The sequence below is a fragment of the Meleagris gallopavo genome, chromosome 2 (assembly GCF_905368555.1).
Source record: "Meleagris gallopavo chromosome 2, MGAL_WU_HG_1.1, whole genome shotgun sequence".
Taxonomy (NCBI): domain Eukaryota; kingdom Metazoa; phylum Chordata; class Aves; order Galliformes; family Phasianidae; genus Meleagris; species Meleagris gallopavo.
Genome location: NC_139405.1, coordinates 45,324,636 through 45,342,857, shown reverse-complemented (window position 1 = coordinate 45,342,857; position 18,222 = coordinate 45,324,636). Strand labels below are relative to the sequence as shown.

The following is an 18,222-nucleotide window of genomic DNA, read 5'->3' as shown; positions in this document are numbered from 1 at the left end:
CATCTAAGTCTTACAGACGTCGGTATTTTAATTTAGGAACACACAAACCATTTTCTTAGGTACTCAAAAAGCTATAAATTAAAGATTATTTAGGAAGAGATTTGACAGGATGACAATCGTACGTTCTATAAACAAGAACTCTCAATGAGAGAGGCTAACAATAATTTTAACTCACTGGCTAAACAAAAACTTGTTTCCTTCCATATTTAACACATACCTTTTTGACCTGCAGTTCTGTATTTGGTTTCAGATTTTCTTTACCTTTCGTCTTTTATACTTAAACATATTTTTAAACACGTTCTAACAAAGATTCTACTCAAGGCAATATTCTGACTTGCTTCTTAAGTGGATTTTTGAAAATACTGCCTAAGATTGACATAAAATGTAATGTGGAAGTCATAACCAAGCATTTACCCAGTCTAATTTCAGATCACCATATATTACTTCACCCCTAAGCAAGTAAATACCCTTTAGATCAGAAAACGCACACTTCTTAATCGATCCTAGTCCCTTCTCTCTCTCAGCCAAAATAACTGACAACCTTTTCTGGAGGAAAAGTTTTCCAATGCTAGACTCACACAACCACGTTTTCTTCTATACTAATTAGTGAAGTCAGTAAGCAATATATTTGTTGACAACATTGCTACTGGTCCACATTTAAGAAAACCAAAACTTTCCCTGTAAAAAGCACAGTAGGCAAGCAAATATGTTTTCTTTATTATTGGATAATCTGTGTTTCAGTTTGTAAGAGAAACAGTATGGTGCATGAGGCATCAAATTCACTCACCATCTGCAAAACGATCATTTTTAATTCAGAACAGCTTTCTAAAACCTGGAAAACTGTCTCAGGAACTTTAGTCAACTAATTACTTTTGCAATACAAGGTTTAATTTCTCTTTTCCCTCTTTACAGCAAGTTAGAATGGAACAATTCAATAAATACTAAAACAAGGTTAGAAAAGAAGGAATTCAAGGAAATGTACAGCATATCGCTATAAACTTATGATGTGGGTTTTCCTGCTCCCTGCAACTCCCTCACATCAAGGTGAAGTGTTGACCCAGCACTTAATTTAATACAGACCCTTTTGTCCATTTCGGCTCATGGCTGAGAAGGAAGCTGCCATACCACAGTCACAGAATCACAGGAGTTGGAAGGGACCCCAAGAATCCAACTTCCTGCTAAAGCAGGCTCTCTACCATAGGTCACACAGGTAGGTGTCCAGATGTGTCATGAATATCTCCTGAGAAGGAGACTCCACAACCTCTCCGGGCAACCTGTTCCAGTGCCCCATCACCCTTACCATAAAGAAGTTCTTCCATATGTTTGTATGGAACTTCTTATGTTCAAATTTTGGGCCACTGCTCCTTGTCTTATCACTATACACCACTGAGAAGAGTGTGCCTCATCCATATCCCATGGAGGGATGTTGTTCTTAAGGTATTTCAGTATCAGAGTTTCTTCTCTGCTGATGCAAATGGAATTCTGAAGCAACTGTGTTCATCTAACACAATGATCGTTTAGGGGAACACTATGTTTCCCTTCAAAAACAGCACAGTCCCAATTAAAAAATTAAAAAAATAAATAGATAAAAATAAAATTTAGAAGATCAAAATAAGAAGCGGCAGCCTCAAGACACATCCTTCCTGTCAAGCGTTCAAGATCAATTAGTGAAGCAGAGGAGAGAGTAAGTGACAAAAATTAAACTACGGTCACCTGAGGCAGGCTGCCTTATCACTAAGATACCAGAAGGCTGGAGACACAGGAAGGAAAAGCAGCAGCTTCTTCAAAGCAGAAAGGAAAACTGCTCTGGTCCTCATCTGAAAGCCCAATGGACTCTGTCAGACTAAAAATTACATCTGGAAGTGTAAGGACTTTTTTTGCAGAACTAAATCTGAGCAAAGATAGAATTTCTTCATCCACGGTCTATTGTAATAGCTCTTGCAATCTGTAGTTATATGATTGTATATGATCTTCTGCATTCAGCACCCCGATACCAAGACGAAGGAATTTCCTCTATCCAGAAATGCCAAGGATTAGCTACAGTATGTCCCTAAATATTAAGACTTTAGTAAAAGCAAAAGATCTTCCTTAGAGAAGATCAGCCAAGCACAAGCAAGACCAACAGGGATAAAGAATACCTGTCTGAATCATACTGTTGTACTTCAAACATGGACAGATCCTCGTTCTTTCAAAGAAATTCCATTGCATACGTCAGGTCCTAAGAAGCTCACATGCAAATACCACAGTAAATCATCAGGAGTGTCCATTGGGGACTCAACAGAGCAAAGAGACAGGCAAGCAGATGCTTAGGGTTGTTTCTGTTGCCTAGCTCTGTGCAGGAAGCTTATGATTCAAGTCTTCATAAAGAGAAGTAAAAAAAAAAAAAGTTCACTTTTACAGCCTACACAAGGAAGGACAACAGGCTGCCAGCCACACGTCTACAGCTATCGTAGGCAGCTGAAGCCACATTACTCTATACCTGTGAATAAAGAGCACCACATTACAAATTCATGGATATGAGACTCACAGGGAAACCGTGCATTTTACCTCTGTCTTTAAGTTAATTGGCACAGAGTTAAAAAGTTACGCAGCAGTCAAAAAGAGATTGATTTGTTTTAATAATGAAAGTTCATATGCAGAAACTGAAAATTACTTGACAGATTGCCTAGCCCCCAAGCTTGTCCAAGAAATTACTGCTTCACAAGGTTCCTGACTGTTATTGCCTAAAATATTAAAGCAATTACCATGCAGTCACAATGGTTTGAAAGATGAAAAGGAGAAATAATAATAAAGACAAAATAAAACACAACATACACCACTGAAAGTATCTGTACCCTCAATAACTAAGAAATACAGGTTTTTGAGAAGTTAATTTTATCAGACCCTGACATCCTATTAAACCACTTGTTAAAGTGCTTGTCAAGACTCACTCGCACGCACTGTGGCACACAACTCTTCTCATAAAAAAAACATTTCAAATTTTGTCATTTTCTAAAATCTTTACTGTCTACAGCAATATTAATCACGTGAGGGTATTTCTCACTCCCAAACATTTGAGGCAGTGAAGGGTAGCATCTTAATAGTTACAATACTGCTATCACTGCATGCAGAGTTTAAGCTTCAAAACAGGGTTTTTTCACACGTGCACCAATGAGACACTGAATCAGGCTATTTGATGCAGGGCATCAGAAACAGCTAAGCATAATCCTTATGTGAAGACCAACAACAGAAACTATCTTGATCTAACTGCTTTAAGATTTGAGTCTGATGGCTGGGATATATTGGATCTATGACTACTATATAGAAAACCCTAATTCTATACAAGCAGATCATTCCCTAATGAAAAATGAATGCTGTTATTTTGAAAACACATCTTCCCAATAAATTATCAAAAGAACAGCCATAATCCCTAACATATCAGCTTATATGCAGCCTTCCCTCTGTTCACTCTAAAAAAAAAAAAATTAATTTACCTGCAGCTTTTGTTCATCTTCCATTCCTTGCAGTCCTGGTAGTCGATGTTCAGCCTCATCCAGCCACTTCATTAGATTGTCATGGTCCTTCTTATACTGAGAAAACACTGGAGAGAGTTCTACCACTTGTCTCCTTTGAAATGACCTCCCCTCCTACAGTTGGGTGTATCAGGAAAAAGACAAAAATATATGAGAAGAGGGAAAGACAGGTCTTATATTTGAAAAACGAAACTATCCTACAGATTCATCTGATGAGGAAAAATTCCAAAATATAGGATCATACAGTGAATCACAGAATGGCTTGGGTTGGAAGATCATCAAGCTCTATCTCCCCCTCCATGGGCAGAGCTGCCAACCACTAAATGAGGCTGCCCAGGACCTTGAACATCTCCACGAATACGCAACAGTATAAGCCATTTATATTTTTTTTTAATAAATATTCCATTTATCTTCACAGATTGTATCATAGTCAGCCTAAGGGTTTTATCCTGCTACACCTCATCTGAGCTGTACGTCATTTTACAAACTCAAATATGACTTAAACAGGTAAGTTGAAAAGAATATTAATATAGAGCCACTTCTGCTTCACAAAAAAATATTTTAAATATGGTACGTATGAAAGCTCTACTATATACTAGAGTAAGAAATTAGCGATAATACCCACTGTAGAAACAGAGAAGAAATTTGGGGTCAGACTCACATTCACTACAACTTTTTAAAATGAGAACCCCGTGAATATACTTGAATATGTTTGTGTGCACACACCGATATAGCCACTCGTAACACAGCCCTGTGGTGGAGATAAACCACTGCTGGAGTGTGAGAAGAGGCAACAAGTGAAGCAAATGCTTGGTTGTCTGCAGCCACATGTGCAAATATGCACACACTCTGTGACACTGTGAAAAGGAAAAATCAAAACCACTTCCTCAAAATTTTGTAATGACAAAATCCACAGTTTGGAATTGCAAACATTCAAAGAATCAGGCTGGATGTATGCACATTTAACTCTCCTACAGACACTCTTACATATTAAAAAAAGTTATAACCAGATGGTAAGTGAGATACTTAAGGGAGACCGGCATAAATGAGCTGCAACTCTAGTAACTACTGTAATCTTACCTGTACATTGTTGTACTTTGTCTGCAGAAGTACCAGCTGCATGCGTATCTTTTCTCTCTTATTGTCTTCCATGGGCTGCTGTAACAGCTGTCCTCCTCTCTGTAAAACCTCCTCAATCTGAGCTCTTTCTTGATCCAGCTAGGTACAGACAATTACATAGGAAGAAAATAAAAGTTAAAAAACACACAAACATTTTGCACTCTATCACTTTCACAGTAAACCAGCCTTATAACACTGAGTAGAAAAAGAGAAAAAAAAAGATGCACATCAAAGTTCACTATCTGGAGCAGATTATATAAAACTGTAATGAAAATACGGACTATGCAAGAAGCAGCACCAGCAGCTAGGAAACATATGAGAAAATCATGCAATGTCTCCAAAAGCCCAGTAATTCCTTTTATTTTTGATTCCTGTACTAAAAAGATTTTCCCAGAATTCCCCCAGTAGTCAGTGGGAATATAATGTGTCGAAAAAAAAAAAGAAAAGGAATAAGTCCATTATTTAATTCTTCCATTGCTCACAAACCTTTTCATCTTCCTCACTCAGCTCCTGGTGCTTTTCTACAACTTTCAACATATTCTGTACATCGCTCTCAAATTTCTCCAGGTCTGGAAAAGCCACTCTGACTTCACGGGACTCCGGCATGACAGGGAGTCGTTCTTGTCCAACAAGCATCTGCAATATTTTAAATAAATAAATAAAGGTGGTTTTTTTTCCATGCAAAGATTTACATTTAAAAGAAAACCAAAAGCCGGCAAGCACCACTTTAGCAAAGATCTGATCTATTCTCTAAAGCTATTTGTCTTTATTTTGACACTCAATGAGCATTTCACGGCACTCCCCTCACCTTGGCACTTTTGATGTGCTGAGAAACCTTCTCAAAGTTACGGTTCAGTTCTGCCAGCTTTGGTTCAACAAGCTCACGGCATGACACCCCTCGACCATTCATTAGGATGACAGCCTGATCACGCACGTTGTCCACACGCAGACTAACATCATCCAATTCAGATGTTAAACGCTAAGTGAAAGAAAAAGCAAAGGTTTACAGTAGGAAAATGGAAGAGTATTAACAAGCAAACGAGGCAGAAAACATCACTTCATTTAGAATAAAAAACTGGTTATTTCACAGCTTCCTCTTTAAACTGTAATGTTTTCTACCTTCACAGTTTCCTCCTTTTTGCTTGCTGGCTTCTTCTCAATCTCATCCAGCAAGGCTTCAGCCTGATACAGCCAAGTACTTATGTGGGCAACATTTTCATCAAAGATTTCCAGCTGGCTCTGATGATTCTGAAAAAATTTGAAAAAGATGCATCAATGAAAACAGAAAAGAAAGAAAAACAGTAGGAAAAAAACTGCCACTCCACATCGTTATGAGTACAAAGTACATCATTGGAATAGAAACTGTTGTGGCTACACCTTGGCTACACCTTGGAGAGAAACAGCAAAAACATGATTGTACCTTTTACCTTCACTAAGGTATTTACAAGATTACAATTTTCATTCCAAACATTAATTATTAATAATAATAATACTTATTAATATTATAACATCAATGTTACTATTTCTAATTCATAGAAAGAGAAACAGAAATAGTTCAAGTGACTCAACCAAAAACAGACAGTATATTACAATATTGCAGCCAGACCACAACATCGCTTAATCAAACAGAGCACACTTTTTCAATTATTGCTAGCAAATACACAACACTATACCCTATATGTGGCTGGTTTTCCCTGTTTTATTTTCAACTGAACGGGCTTTACAGCAAAACCTATCGATTATAATATTTGCAAGTTTTCATATTGTACTGATTCCTTTAAGATATTTCTTTCTCTTAGAAAATTACATTGTGTTCTCACATGCAGTCAGAAATTGTAATGTTTGTTAACAGAAACAATACATTATTTTGTTTACAGATATGAGTAAATCTCCAAAGTTCTTGCAGGAAGAGGGCCTTAATAGAAAGATCGGTAATATATAATGGAAAGACTGTGTCTTTACAGGATATTAATAATCAAGGAAGAGAAACAAGGAAACAAAGGAAAATAGGATGAAGAATAATATAAAAAGGCAAATTTGTAGACTTGAAGATTAATTTATAAGACTGTAAAGACTGTATCATACATGAAACCAGGCCAGATGCGAAAGGATAAAAAAGACAGGAAGATACAGTAGCATCTTTTTGGGTATGTTTACCCAAAAATCTGACAGCCGTTACAAAAATGCAGCCATATGACAAGAGTTACTTCCCACAGATATAGAAGCTGTTCTGTTGGTCAACGTCCTGATAGACAGGCATCAGAACTGTGATAGCACAGTCCTGATCATCTTTGAACATCCATGACAACAGATGAAGCAAAGAGAGGTACTGTCCTCCTCAGACAGAGTTTATTACCTAAATCATAGAATCATAGAATCGCTCAGGTTGGAAAAGACCTTAAAGATCACCAAGTCCAACCACAACCTAACCATACTACCCTAACTCTAACAACCCTCTGCTAAATCATGTCCCTGAGCACCACATCCAAATGATTTTAAACACATCCAGGGATGGTGACTCAACCACCTTCCTGGGGAGCCTATTCCAGTGCTTAACAACCCTTTCTGTAAAGTGTTTCCTGATATCCAACCTAAACTTACCCTGGCACAACTTAAGACCATTTCCCCTCATCCTGCCACCTGTCACTAAGTGAGAAGAGGCCAATCCTGCTCTCACTGTAAGCACCTCTCAGATATTGGAAGAGAGCAATAAGGTTCCCCTCAGCCTCCTTTTCCCCAGACTTAACAGCGCCAGTAATTACTGTGCAGTCACAGTGGTTTGAAGGAAGCTCCCATATATGGGACTGAGCTTTTCCTTTTTTAGATATCACAAACAGAGGAGAAGTAGGGAAGAGACGACTAAGGTTTTTTTGTTTTTGGTTTTGGTTGTTTTTTGTTTGTTTGTTTTTTTGTTTGAATCAAGAAATTTGTATCTTCCCCTACTGAAAGTACAATTTAATCTAACAAAGCACAAGGGCAATGCTCATTATCAGAGATGAATAAAATTAGTTCAGAAGCTTTTTAGTTGCGGATCACTCTTACAGCATTTATGTAAAAGGGTAAACTATCTTAATAATTCCTAACATAGAAATCATCAGATTATGAATTGTATGACTTGCAACAGGCACTGAACACGAGGCAGAAGGGTTCGTGCCATCCCCAGTTTCCAGTTTCAGGCCCTATCAGTGTCCTCTGAAGGTGGAGTACCAAACTAGCAACACAGAAATACTCCATTTAAAAACATCGGTTTTGGGGTTGTTTGGTTTTTTTTTTTTTGCTAACATCAATTGTCTTTCACATCCATTGTGAATGGTTGCAGGGGGTTAATATACATAGTTTTACATTTATTCAGCCAAACAGATACTGATGGCCTTAATTCAGACACAGCATATACTTAAAACATGCACTTACAGGCTGTCCAAAGGAGCAATAGACTGACAGAGGATCCCAAATGCCTTGCTTAACACAATTAGAGAGTTATCAAATGTCTGTTCAACAGCCATGATTTAGGTCTCAAGGAAGGTAATGAACTCAGAAAGTTACTAGACAGAGAAAAAGATATGGTAACTGGGAATCAACAGCGATGATAGCAAGTTTTTGCACCTCTCAAGCACTAAGGGATGTGCACAGCACAGCAGCTTTGTCTTAGAAGAAAGTGAATGAATTTCTTCCCCTTACTCCTTTGTGAAGGAACGGTAACAACCCCTTACACTGAGAGCAACCAGCACTCAACCAGCAAAATCCAGATATGCTGATACATGTTTTGCAAGTGTTTTTTATGATCTCTTCCAGTACTTGAAGGGAGCTTATAAGCAAGGAAGCGGAGTGAATTTTCATGTGGTCTGACAGCAATAGGACAAGGGGGAATGGTTTTAAACTGAAAGAGGGCAATTTTGGATATTAGGAAAAAGTTCTTTACTCAGAGTGTGGTGAGGCACTGAAACAGGTTTGCCCAGAGATGTCATGGATCCCCCATCTCTGGAGGCTTTCAACACTAGGCTGCATGCGGGCCCTGGGCAGACTGATTTGGCAGTGGGTGGCAACCTTGCCCATGGCAGGGAGTCTGGAACTCAATGATCTTTATGGCCCCTCCCAACCTAAGCCAACATATAACACAAACTATTTTTTTTGTAATGCTGGAGCTGGTAAACAGGCTTCTTTCAGGCTGAAAGAAGAACAGCACTTACAGAAGCCTGTTGGAAAAAATCCATTTTGGCCTAGTTCTGTTAGTTCTGGTTTTCTACCTATGGTAATAAATTCACGAGCTTATAGAAAGTCACATAGAAAGCATTAACACAAGGTCCAACTTCTGGGCTCTCATTAACATGTTATGAAACAGACAACACTTGAATTATGTGTTTTTGTTTGTTATTTATTATTTATTTGGTTGAATCAGCTATGACAAGGTAAAGAGCAAGCCACTAGCAGTTTTCTGATGTTTTTATTTCTCTTAACTCACACAGGTTATGTGCAGTGTGCAATGGTAGATGCTCACTTTTAGAAAAATTTTGGAAACAACTTAGTTCTATGCACTAAGGTAGCAGGAATATTAGAAAAGAGGTGGGAGCAGTAAAGAACTAAGTAACAAGTAGACATTATTGGTGTCTACTAGCACTACTGGTATAACAAAAGAGAAGGTCATAAAATGTTAATAAGTGAGAGGGACTAGGGGATAAATTTGTAAATGAAGACAACAGATTAAAATGTAACGTGAAGACACATTAAAGGGAGAGACAAAGGGAAATATAAAGAAGACATGAAAGCAACAGATACATGAAAGTGTTCACTAAGCATATTCTGGATTTTCTGTAGAAAAGAATGTCATGCCACAAAGTCTATGGATAGTAAGGACAACAGAAATGAGTCCTGCACCAAAGCCAGAAAAATAAAAGACAAAAATAAAACTAAACTAACAGTTTTATTCTTAATAACTAAAGCAAGTTATTCCCACTTAAGTCAAGTTAACTATCTGGGATACTTATACAAATTCACACTCATGTCCAGATCCTGCATTTTCATCTCCTATTCACTGAGGATTACCCACTTCTACGAAGTACATGGTACCAACACCCAACAGTATGCATCAAACACTTGCAAAATAGTTCTCACCTTATTGTAAATCTCAATAATCAGCTCTTCATCTACATAGTACCTAGAAATCTATTCTACGTTCCTTTAAGCACCACAGAAGCTTCACATCACAGAATGTGAGGCAACTGCTCTAAGGGCACAGAGGTAAAACTGCTCTAAATGTTTGTCACACACAACTTACCAGCAAAGTGTCACACCAGTCCTCAGTCCAGGTCCGAACTCTGCTCCAGCCAGCATTAAGAACACAGAGCTTCTCCTCCAGTGAAGTCTCACTCCCTTCCACTAGAGCCTGGAGTGTGGTGCAGCTTTCTGTGATACTCTTCAGATCAGCTTTTCTCCTTTCCAGCTCTCTCAGAACATTCTGAAACAAGAATAGTCACTCACATACAGCATACTGCAAACTAACTCCAATCACAAGAGCAAGGGAGCCAGGCATGTGTCATCTCTTGAATATCAGAGTATGGTTTCCATGAGGAAAGAAACATCTCTTGCCATTCAATATCTCCAGTTATTACTGGTAACATCTGGCTATTTCGAAAATTCTTTGACAGTATACAGCGAGTGAAATAATGCAATTAATTGCAAATACTGCCTGGAGCTTCTTAAAAATCTTATTCCCTGCGAGCTAAATACTTTTAGCTTATTATCTTTGGGAAAGAAACAAACATTCAAATTACTACATGCATTCTAAAATCATCTCCAGAAAACACTGAGACAGAAAAGATTATTTTTCATGCAACATAATGTGTTTATCCTCCTGGTGGTGCAGTGTAACAGCTCATGAATTATTTGCACTGCTTACAAAGGTATAGTAAATTTACTTCAGTAACTATTTAACATGCTTGTTTGGAGAGAAATTTTAGGGATATTCCTACAGTAGAAGTGTAGTACTAATGACTGTTAACTCTGAGCCAAAATTGTGAGAAGAGGTTACGACTAGATGCTTTTCTAATTTTGTAAGCTTTGGAATGTAAAGATTCTATTCTATACAGATCTATTTCAAGAAGAAATGGTGACAAACCAAAGAGTGGAAAGAACAGAACAAGTGTATTAGCTGACTGTTTTTACTAACTCCGATTATTACATATACTAGTTTCCACTACGTGAGAAAATCCTTTTCTCCAGAATAATGAGAAGACATTCTTCTCCCCCTGAAAAGTTGCAGTTTATGGTTGAAAAAGTAAATAACAAGTTACTGGAGCTTTTTGACTTGTAAAGTCACACTTTTTAAGACCGAGCTGTTTCAATGAAAAAGGTACATGCTCAACTTCTTGTTAAAAAAAAAAAAAAAAAAAAAAAATGAGTTTTCAATTTGCTCTCTTCCTAATATTTTATACAGGACAAAAATATATTTCCTGATAATTACAAACATTAACCTATAAATTATGTTAGTGACAGAACAAGTCACTTAGATACCTACTAAGCAGTAAGTACATAGCAATATCTTAATACTTCACTGGCTATTTGAGTCAAGATTCAGTTAGCTACTGTACACAGCCAATCAAATCTACAGTAACATCATCATGAAAAAGGCACAGGAGAAAATTACAAGGATTTAAATTCAGTCACTTCCATATAATATCACTATAATGTTAAAAACATTAATTTATCCTATGTATTTTTAAAGCATGCTCACTTTAGCCCAGGCAATTTCTGAATCCAGGTCAGAAAGCAAGCTCTCCGAAGTGGACTTCTGCACCAACTCTGCCTCAGTAGTAGCTAGCCACTCTGACAAAGAGGCAGCCTCTTTCCTCATTTTGCGTGCCAGCTGGGATGCTCGTTCAAGATCTTGCTTTCCTTCTGTAACCTATGAAAAAAGGAAAAACAAAGATTTTAAAAGATAACAAAAATGAAAGTGTTAGTCAACTAAAATACCCACTTGAATTCAAATCTTTTCATTATAAAAGCAGTCTTCCTGCACAACAAAGGACTCTGAAAAGAAAAACTGTTTATAAGCATCTGCATCTTACTATACAAAGCAGAATACATAAACCTGAATAATTATAAATTAAGATATACTTAAAAGAAACATACTTACCACTTGCTTATAGCTAATAATCACCAAGTCAAAGTTTAAAGTACGTTTATTATGTTTTTTAACTGAAATAGAAGCAAATACAGAATCCAGTATTTTGGGGCAGACATGACAGCAGAAAGTTGTAAAGAAAAGTTTCACAGAAAATACAGTCTGCCCTTGAAAACAGCTATATAAAATAAATGTGAAATTTGATGTTTGCTGCAGTGCAATTAATTCCATTTCACACTGACTATACAATTTGTCTGATCAAACTTTAACACTTGAGAACAACCCAACCACGGAAGCCAGAATAAAGTGACATTTCAAAAATTACTCTCAATTTAGTGTTTGCACGTATTTATACAAAATAATATACTCTTTGAAGATCTAAAAAAAAGTAAATTCAGAGATACAAACAGGACTGTAACCTCGCATTGCAAATATCCCTGACTTACTGTCCCTCTCTTATTACTTGTCCTCCTATGTCATGAGCAATAAGTGCATAGGCTACATTAGAGTCCATGCCTTCTTGAATATTCTTTATTTTATAAAAGATTTATAGGACTCATTTCAAGAAATTACAACAATATTACCAGAGCACTAATGTAGCTTCACTCTGAATAAGCCTGATTCTGCTTGGACTTCTGCCTTAATTTAAGCAGGAAAAAAAAAAAATCCCTATTTCCCCCACCATCACCCACCCAAGCATTTAGTTATTTTTGACTATTCCAAATTTATCCAAATGAGGATTAAAACTTCTAAGAAAATTACTCAAATCAATATTTAACGAAGTTCTTAGAAAGCACTTTTACGTGTATTTTTTATTTCACCCTGAAGGCAACTCTTAAATGGATTACAGTTAGAAATCATCATGACATCTCCTAAAAATAAATAGAGAGAGAGAAAGAGAGAGAATTTACACCGACTCAAACTTCTCACATGACAATTCAAAAGTTAAGTATCTTGCAAGGTGTTTTACAAACAGGTGTAACATCATACAAACACTTTAAGGAGTAGCAGGTGAGCTTTAATGGAATGACTAAAGTCCTATGAACCTTCCTTTCTTGAAGAAAGACCTACCCCTTCAGGAACACTCTATGATCATAGAGAATCTGAGCAACTTCAAGACTGTTACAAGTAATCTTTCATCTCTCAACAGATTCCTTCTGGATGTAGCAAATAGCTTATGCAGTATCAGCTGCAAAATCAAAACCTTATAAAGCCTTCTGACATCAAAACAATAAATAAAATAATTTACATGCAGATAAATGTTCATACAAAGATTTAGTTTTCTTACCTGTGCCCCGAGGTCATTGTAAAGAAATTTCAATGCTGTCAGTTGTTCATCCATTCCTTTGGGATTATCTGTCTGTTGCTTTTGTACAATTTGCCTTCCTGTCTTGATGACAGTTTCAACCTCCAGTTTCACTTCACTTAGGGTTTTATAGAGTTTCTAAAGCACAAATAGACATACTAGTGATTGATTTCTAGTTCAAATGTTCGAGTACTTCATTTGGCGCACTTAAACTCTGAGCTTTGGATTAAGAGCAAATCAAAGTAACACAGGGCAATGCAAAAATGTCTGCCAAGCAGATTTCAAACTTCTGATTTTCCGTACTTTATTCTAATTTCAGTTTTTAATGAAGTAAATTTTATCCCAATAGTTCATCACTGTTTACTCCATAACATAATCTGCATTAAAAGACTAACACTGTGATCTATGCTTGACCTTTACTATTTTTATTTAAATAGAAAAAATACAAAAAAAAAAACAAGCAATCCTGCCCGGAGTCATGCTTCCCATGGGACAGGCAAGGCAATTTTTACATGTAAACTCATCTGTTTACAGATAATTCAAAAGAATTGCAGTGTTTTAGTTTTCAATAGTTCTGTTGCTATTCTGTAAAAAAACTGTAACAGTATTTTCATCCCTTGGGAGACAGATTAGGCTAGAAGAATCACACTGTAATGAAACAACTCCAAACATAACTTAAGAACATTCCATACTTACCATGCACTTGTCCAGATGAGTTTGGATTACATCTGGGTCAGTATCCTTCACATCCAAGACATGAAGCTCTGCTTTTACACTTTCTAACACGCGCTTGCAATCCAACATGCGCTGCTCAAAGTTGGCTGGTTTCTGAAAAAGCTGATACTTCGTAGACACTTCACGGAGTTTTCTCTGTTTTAATGAAAATTGTTTCAAGAGATCAATTTAAATTAACGTCTACACTTGGATAACAATACTTAAAGCATCTCCCTCTAATCTAATCCATCTCTCATGCTACCACAACTCAGGATACATGTTAATATCATTTGCCAAACCACATTCCATCACCTATTTCTAATCTCCACACGTGGTGCAGAAGAGCTCTAATTCTCTTTCAACACAATTTCAAGATATCCATTCTACCTTATTTTCAGTACTTATCCCATGATAATTACAGGATTTCAGCTTCCCTATTCAATTAATCTAGTGCTACTTGTTTCCTAATGAAAGCATGTAGAAGTATACACTATTAGTTTTTGAGATTTGCTTGACCGCACCAAGCAATTTACAGACTAACAACAGCGGCGTGCTACTTATAACTAGAACCTCTTCAAATTTAAATGCTTAGTGTAACTTTCATATTTTTACCTGCAAAACATCCAACAGAGTTCCACCTCGGGGAGATCTGCATTCAGGAGAAGCAGGAGGGAAAGAGCGAGGACTTTTCTTGAGCTCCTCTAAGGTGGCCTCATGAGCTGCAATTTCAGCTTGAATTTTCTACCATATAAAAACAGGAAAAAAATGTTACAGCACATCTTGCAGAGAGGAAAAGAGCTTGCTTACTACTTAATATCCACCAGAAGTAAATCCAGTCTGTAATGTTAAATGATCCCAGATTTTGAATGTAAAGATTTGATTACGATTCTATGATTTTAAACATGGCTCTGGTCACAGTTTGCTAAATTGAAAACTATTAACACTGTTATTCTATGAAGTCTTCTTAAAATAGGAAAGCAATCCAGATCACAAAACTTGTCAATTAGAACATCAGTGCAAGAGTGAAATTAAACCTGCATGAATTAATAAGTCTATGCTGAGTGCTATCACCAGATAAATCAAATTGATGGGTATTAGAAAGCTGTTATAGAATACCTGTGCCTCCTGTGGCATCTGAAAGGCATCTACTCTATCAGTCAGGTAAGATGTCAGCTGTCTATCCAGCTCCGCTAAGTTTTCCTGCAAGACCTGCAGCATGTGGTCAGTTTCTCGCATAGTCTGAAGCTGCTGTTCCAAGGTGATCTGTCGGCTCACAGCCTAACAGGAAAGAAAAGTATAATGTGAGAGAGCATTTGTTCTGTAGGAACAATATTAATCTTTCTCAAAACAAGGTGAGGAAGACCCCAAAACTTCTATGCCAAGAGAACTGTCGTCTTAAATAACATTTCTTAAAAACTGCGTGATTGATATCATTAACTAACAAATAATGCTGCTAGATACAGGGCATTGAAAACAAGTTTCTCCTGTCACTTCAGGAGGAAAGTAGGCTGTTAAAAACAGGCATTTCAAAAACTACTTAGTCACCCAGGAATCAGGGACATCACAATATGTTGTAGCTTAGTGTTGTTTGATGTGCAAACCTGAACATTTTCCATCAAAACAACAAACTATGTCTCCCTGTTAAAGTGAAAATGGAGGTTCACATTTCCTTCCTTCCATTGCCCCCTCTTAAGCAGCAAAACTTCTAAGTTCATTTGATCACTGATCCACGTGAGCACAAAATCCCCATTACCAGCACACGCTGAGACAGAAAGTAATTAACAACCCCGCACATCAGCACTGCAGATACAAAACCCTGCACATCAGCACTGCAGATACAAAAGCTGACAGCTTTCACATGGCAGTGAAATGCTACAAGGGCAAAAATAGTAGTAAATGCTAACTTAAATGACAGCTTGTAGCCCCTAGCTTATGCAAATGCTCACTGTAATGCGAATGAACCCAAATTCTATCTGTGACTGTATTTCAATAGTAGCAGGGAACAAAAAAAAAAAAAACAAGCTCTGCAATTCTACATTCTGGTTGGGCCTGTGCTACCACAATACTCAACAAATGTATGCAACTTGAAATACAGCTAATACTCTTCTTTCTAGTAAACCTAGAATAGATGAGACAAGCATGAGAAAAGGAAAGGGGCAAGGCAACATATGGAGAATGGAAAGAATGCTTTCCTTCTGTTCCCTTATTATACTGTAACTTCTTCCTAGCACTTTCAAAGAGTGAAAATGTCTCTATTCACATCCTTCATTTTTACAGTTAATGAGCAGTATACCAGTATTTATGGTAGTAGGAAGGGAACATTAATCTCAGTTATTGAAATTTATTGAACTGGCCCTCTTGAGATCATAATTGACCTTTTTTTTTTTTTTTAAATCAAAGTTATCTAGAAAAACATAGAGGGAGTTAGGGGGGAAATAGGAATGCAAATGTGGAAGACAGAACACGACTGGTAACAGGTGAAAATCTGTATTCTGCTCCTAGGGTATTATTCTAAATTGAAAGCAGCTGACATTATGAAACTTCTTCCTCGTTTCCTGTGTTGAAGTCCTGCATCCATGAATTCAGCTAAGAGGAAGCATGTCAGCCCACTGAGTTGACAAACGGAGCCCCCAAATTCTTACCAAATGACTCAACTCCTCATAGCGGGCATTGAAAGCCTCCAATTTTTCACTGATGATATCATCAAGAATCCCTCCATCAATCAATGTCTGCCCAAGTTCCCGAATCTGGGTTCGATTATCGGCTGGATGACGCAGGACTGATTCCAGAGACTAATCAGCGGAAAAAGTATAAAGTCAATGCATCGAATATTTCTGAACTTTCAGAAGTAGAAATCTGTCCGCATGCAAAGTTTACAGTACTCTCAAGACAAAAAGTGTAAAGAAGTATGAATAAATTATGGCTTAATCCATGATGGCAAATACAGTAGCTGTTTCGTTTTACAAAACCAAACTTCACAGCACTTCTCACCTACTCATCAATATTTCACACAGTAGTGCTGGAAGGAATTAATTTACAGAGGACAAGAGAGCATGAAGTTTCACCTCTGCATAATATCAAGATTGGCACAATTGTTATAAACAAGAAAATATATTTTTTTGGAGGGGTGGAGGGTGTTGTTCTTACAATATACATTCCAAATTCAGAGTACTACGTTAACAGGAAGAATCAGAATACTCAACACACTGTTCAGTATCCTTCTAAAGAGCAGAATTCTTGTTCTTTCAAATGTGTCTATCTGAAAAGTCAGCAGTACAGCAGAACGACAACAATACCTCAAGAGCATCATTGACAACATCCAACTTATCAGTCAGATTTTCGGTCATTTGCACTCTTTCTTCTAGAGTGTTTAGCCAAGCTGTTTCTAAATCGAGATATTGAAGCAGTTCAATCCAGCAGGACCACACCTCCTAGAAGCAACAGAAAAATTGAAATTAGTCTAGAAGGTCAGGCATAGGCTTGAAGAAATTATATCTCACAGATATCTCCCCACATTAGTCAAGTAGAACACATTCAAAAATTGAGCATTCCATAATAAATTTTAGATAGAAAAACTTGCTACTACAGAAGTATAACGAAAAGAAATAGGCAAAACACATACAAAGGTCTCTAAACTCGTGCTAAAAATATCAGACATCAGATACTCCTAACAATTTAAGAACGTAACAAAAATTCTCGCACTCCTCCTGAAAGGATGTAGGACATACACAAACCAAGATCAACTTTTTCTAATTATTGAGAAGTTTCTGTTGTTTCTGAAGAAACATGGATAGATAACAAAGCTCTGAGACATTATTTATTTGTACAAGTGTTGATTATGAACAGATTTTAAAAGCAAATCCAGGTGGTTTCCTCATGCATTCCAAAGACCTCATCTCAAGAGAAAAATCTTGGAAAAGCACCACTGCAAAATGCATTGTCAAATTTTCTGGATTTTGTGGCACAGACATTTTTAGCATCCTTTTCCATTCTTCATATCACCTACCTGAGTTTTGAAATCTGCTAGTCTTACCTCTAAAGTGTGGCATTTCCCCCGGATCCGATTACATAGTAGCTGGTAGTTCTCCAACACAACATTCAGCTCAGTTGCCAGCTCCTGACCTCCAGATGGCACTTTAGTGGCCAACATTTTGATGTTGTCCTTGAGAATTTTCACTCGCACCTCCTTCTGTAGCACATCCTCTTTTGCTCTCTGCCCAAAAAGAACATATTAAACAATTAAATTGCCATGCATCCAGCTGTTAACCACTCAAAACAACCATCAGCAGTTTAACACCATAAGTGTAGTTGCCAGAACATTCTCAAGTCTGAGATCAACAAAATATGGCTAGAAAGATCATATTACTGGCTGTTGAATTTTGTCCTCATCAGAACTTAAGAAGCAGGATAGCTGAAAGGTAAGGGACAAACTTTGACTGGACAGCGTGGAAACA

The 18,222-nt window shown here is 37.2% G+C and overlaps 1 protein-coding gene across 5 annotated transcripts in view; it reads right to left on the bottom strand.

Moving 5' to 3' along the window:
• The window catches only part of UTRN (utrophin), a 356,268-nt gene that overhangs the window by 227,112 nt on the left and 110,934 nt on the right, over window positions 1-18,222 (bottom strand). For all 5 annotated transcript variants that reach the window (XM_085216963.1, XM_085216962.1, XM_085216960.1 and 2 more), the window contains 14 exons: window positions 17,802-17,981; window positions 17,065-17,199; window positions 16,411-16,560; window positions 14,885-15,046; window positions 14,381-14,509; window positions 13,751-13,924; window positions 13,037-13,192; window positions 11,359-11,529; window positions 9,904-10,083; window positions 5,751-5,879; window positions 5,440-5,610; window positions 5,118-5,267; window positions 4,593-4,730; window positions 3,474-3,626 (listed from right to left, as the gene is read on the bottom strand). In XM_085216963.1, the coding sequence (XP_085073089.1) occupies window positions 3,474-3,626; window positions 4,593-4,730; window positions 5,118-5,267; window positions 5,440-5,610; window positions 5,751-5,879; window positions 9,904-10,083; window positions 11,359-11,529; window positions 13,037-13,192; window positions 13,751-13,924; window positions 14,381-14,509; window positions 14,885-15,046; window positions 16,411-16,560; window positions 17,065-17,199; window positions 17,802-17,981 (2,178 nt within the window). The remainder of the gene's footprint in view (window positions 1-3,473; window positions 3,627-4,592; window positions 4,731-5,117; window positions 5,268-5,439; window positions 5,611-5,750; window positions 5,880-9,903; window positions 10,084-11,358; window positions 11,530-13,036; window positions 13,193-13,750; window positions 13,925-14,380; window positions 14,510-14,884; window positions 15,047-16,410; window positions 16,561-17,064; window positions 17,200-17,801; window positions 17,982-18,222) is intronic.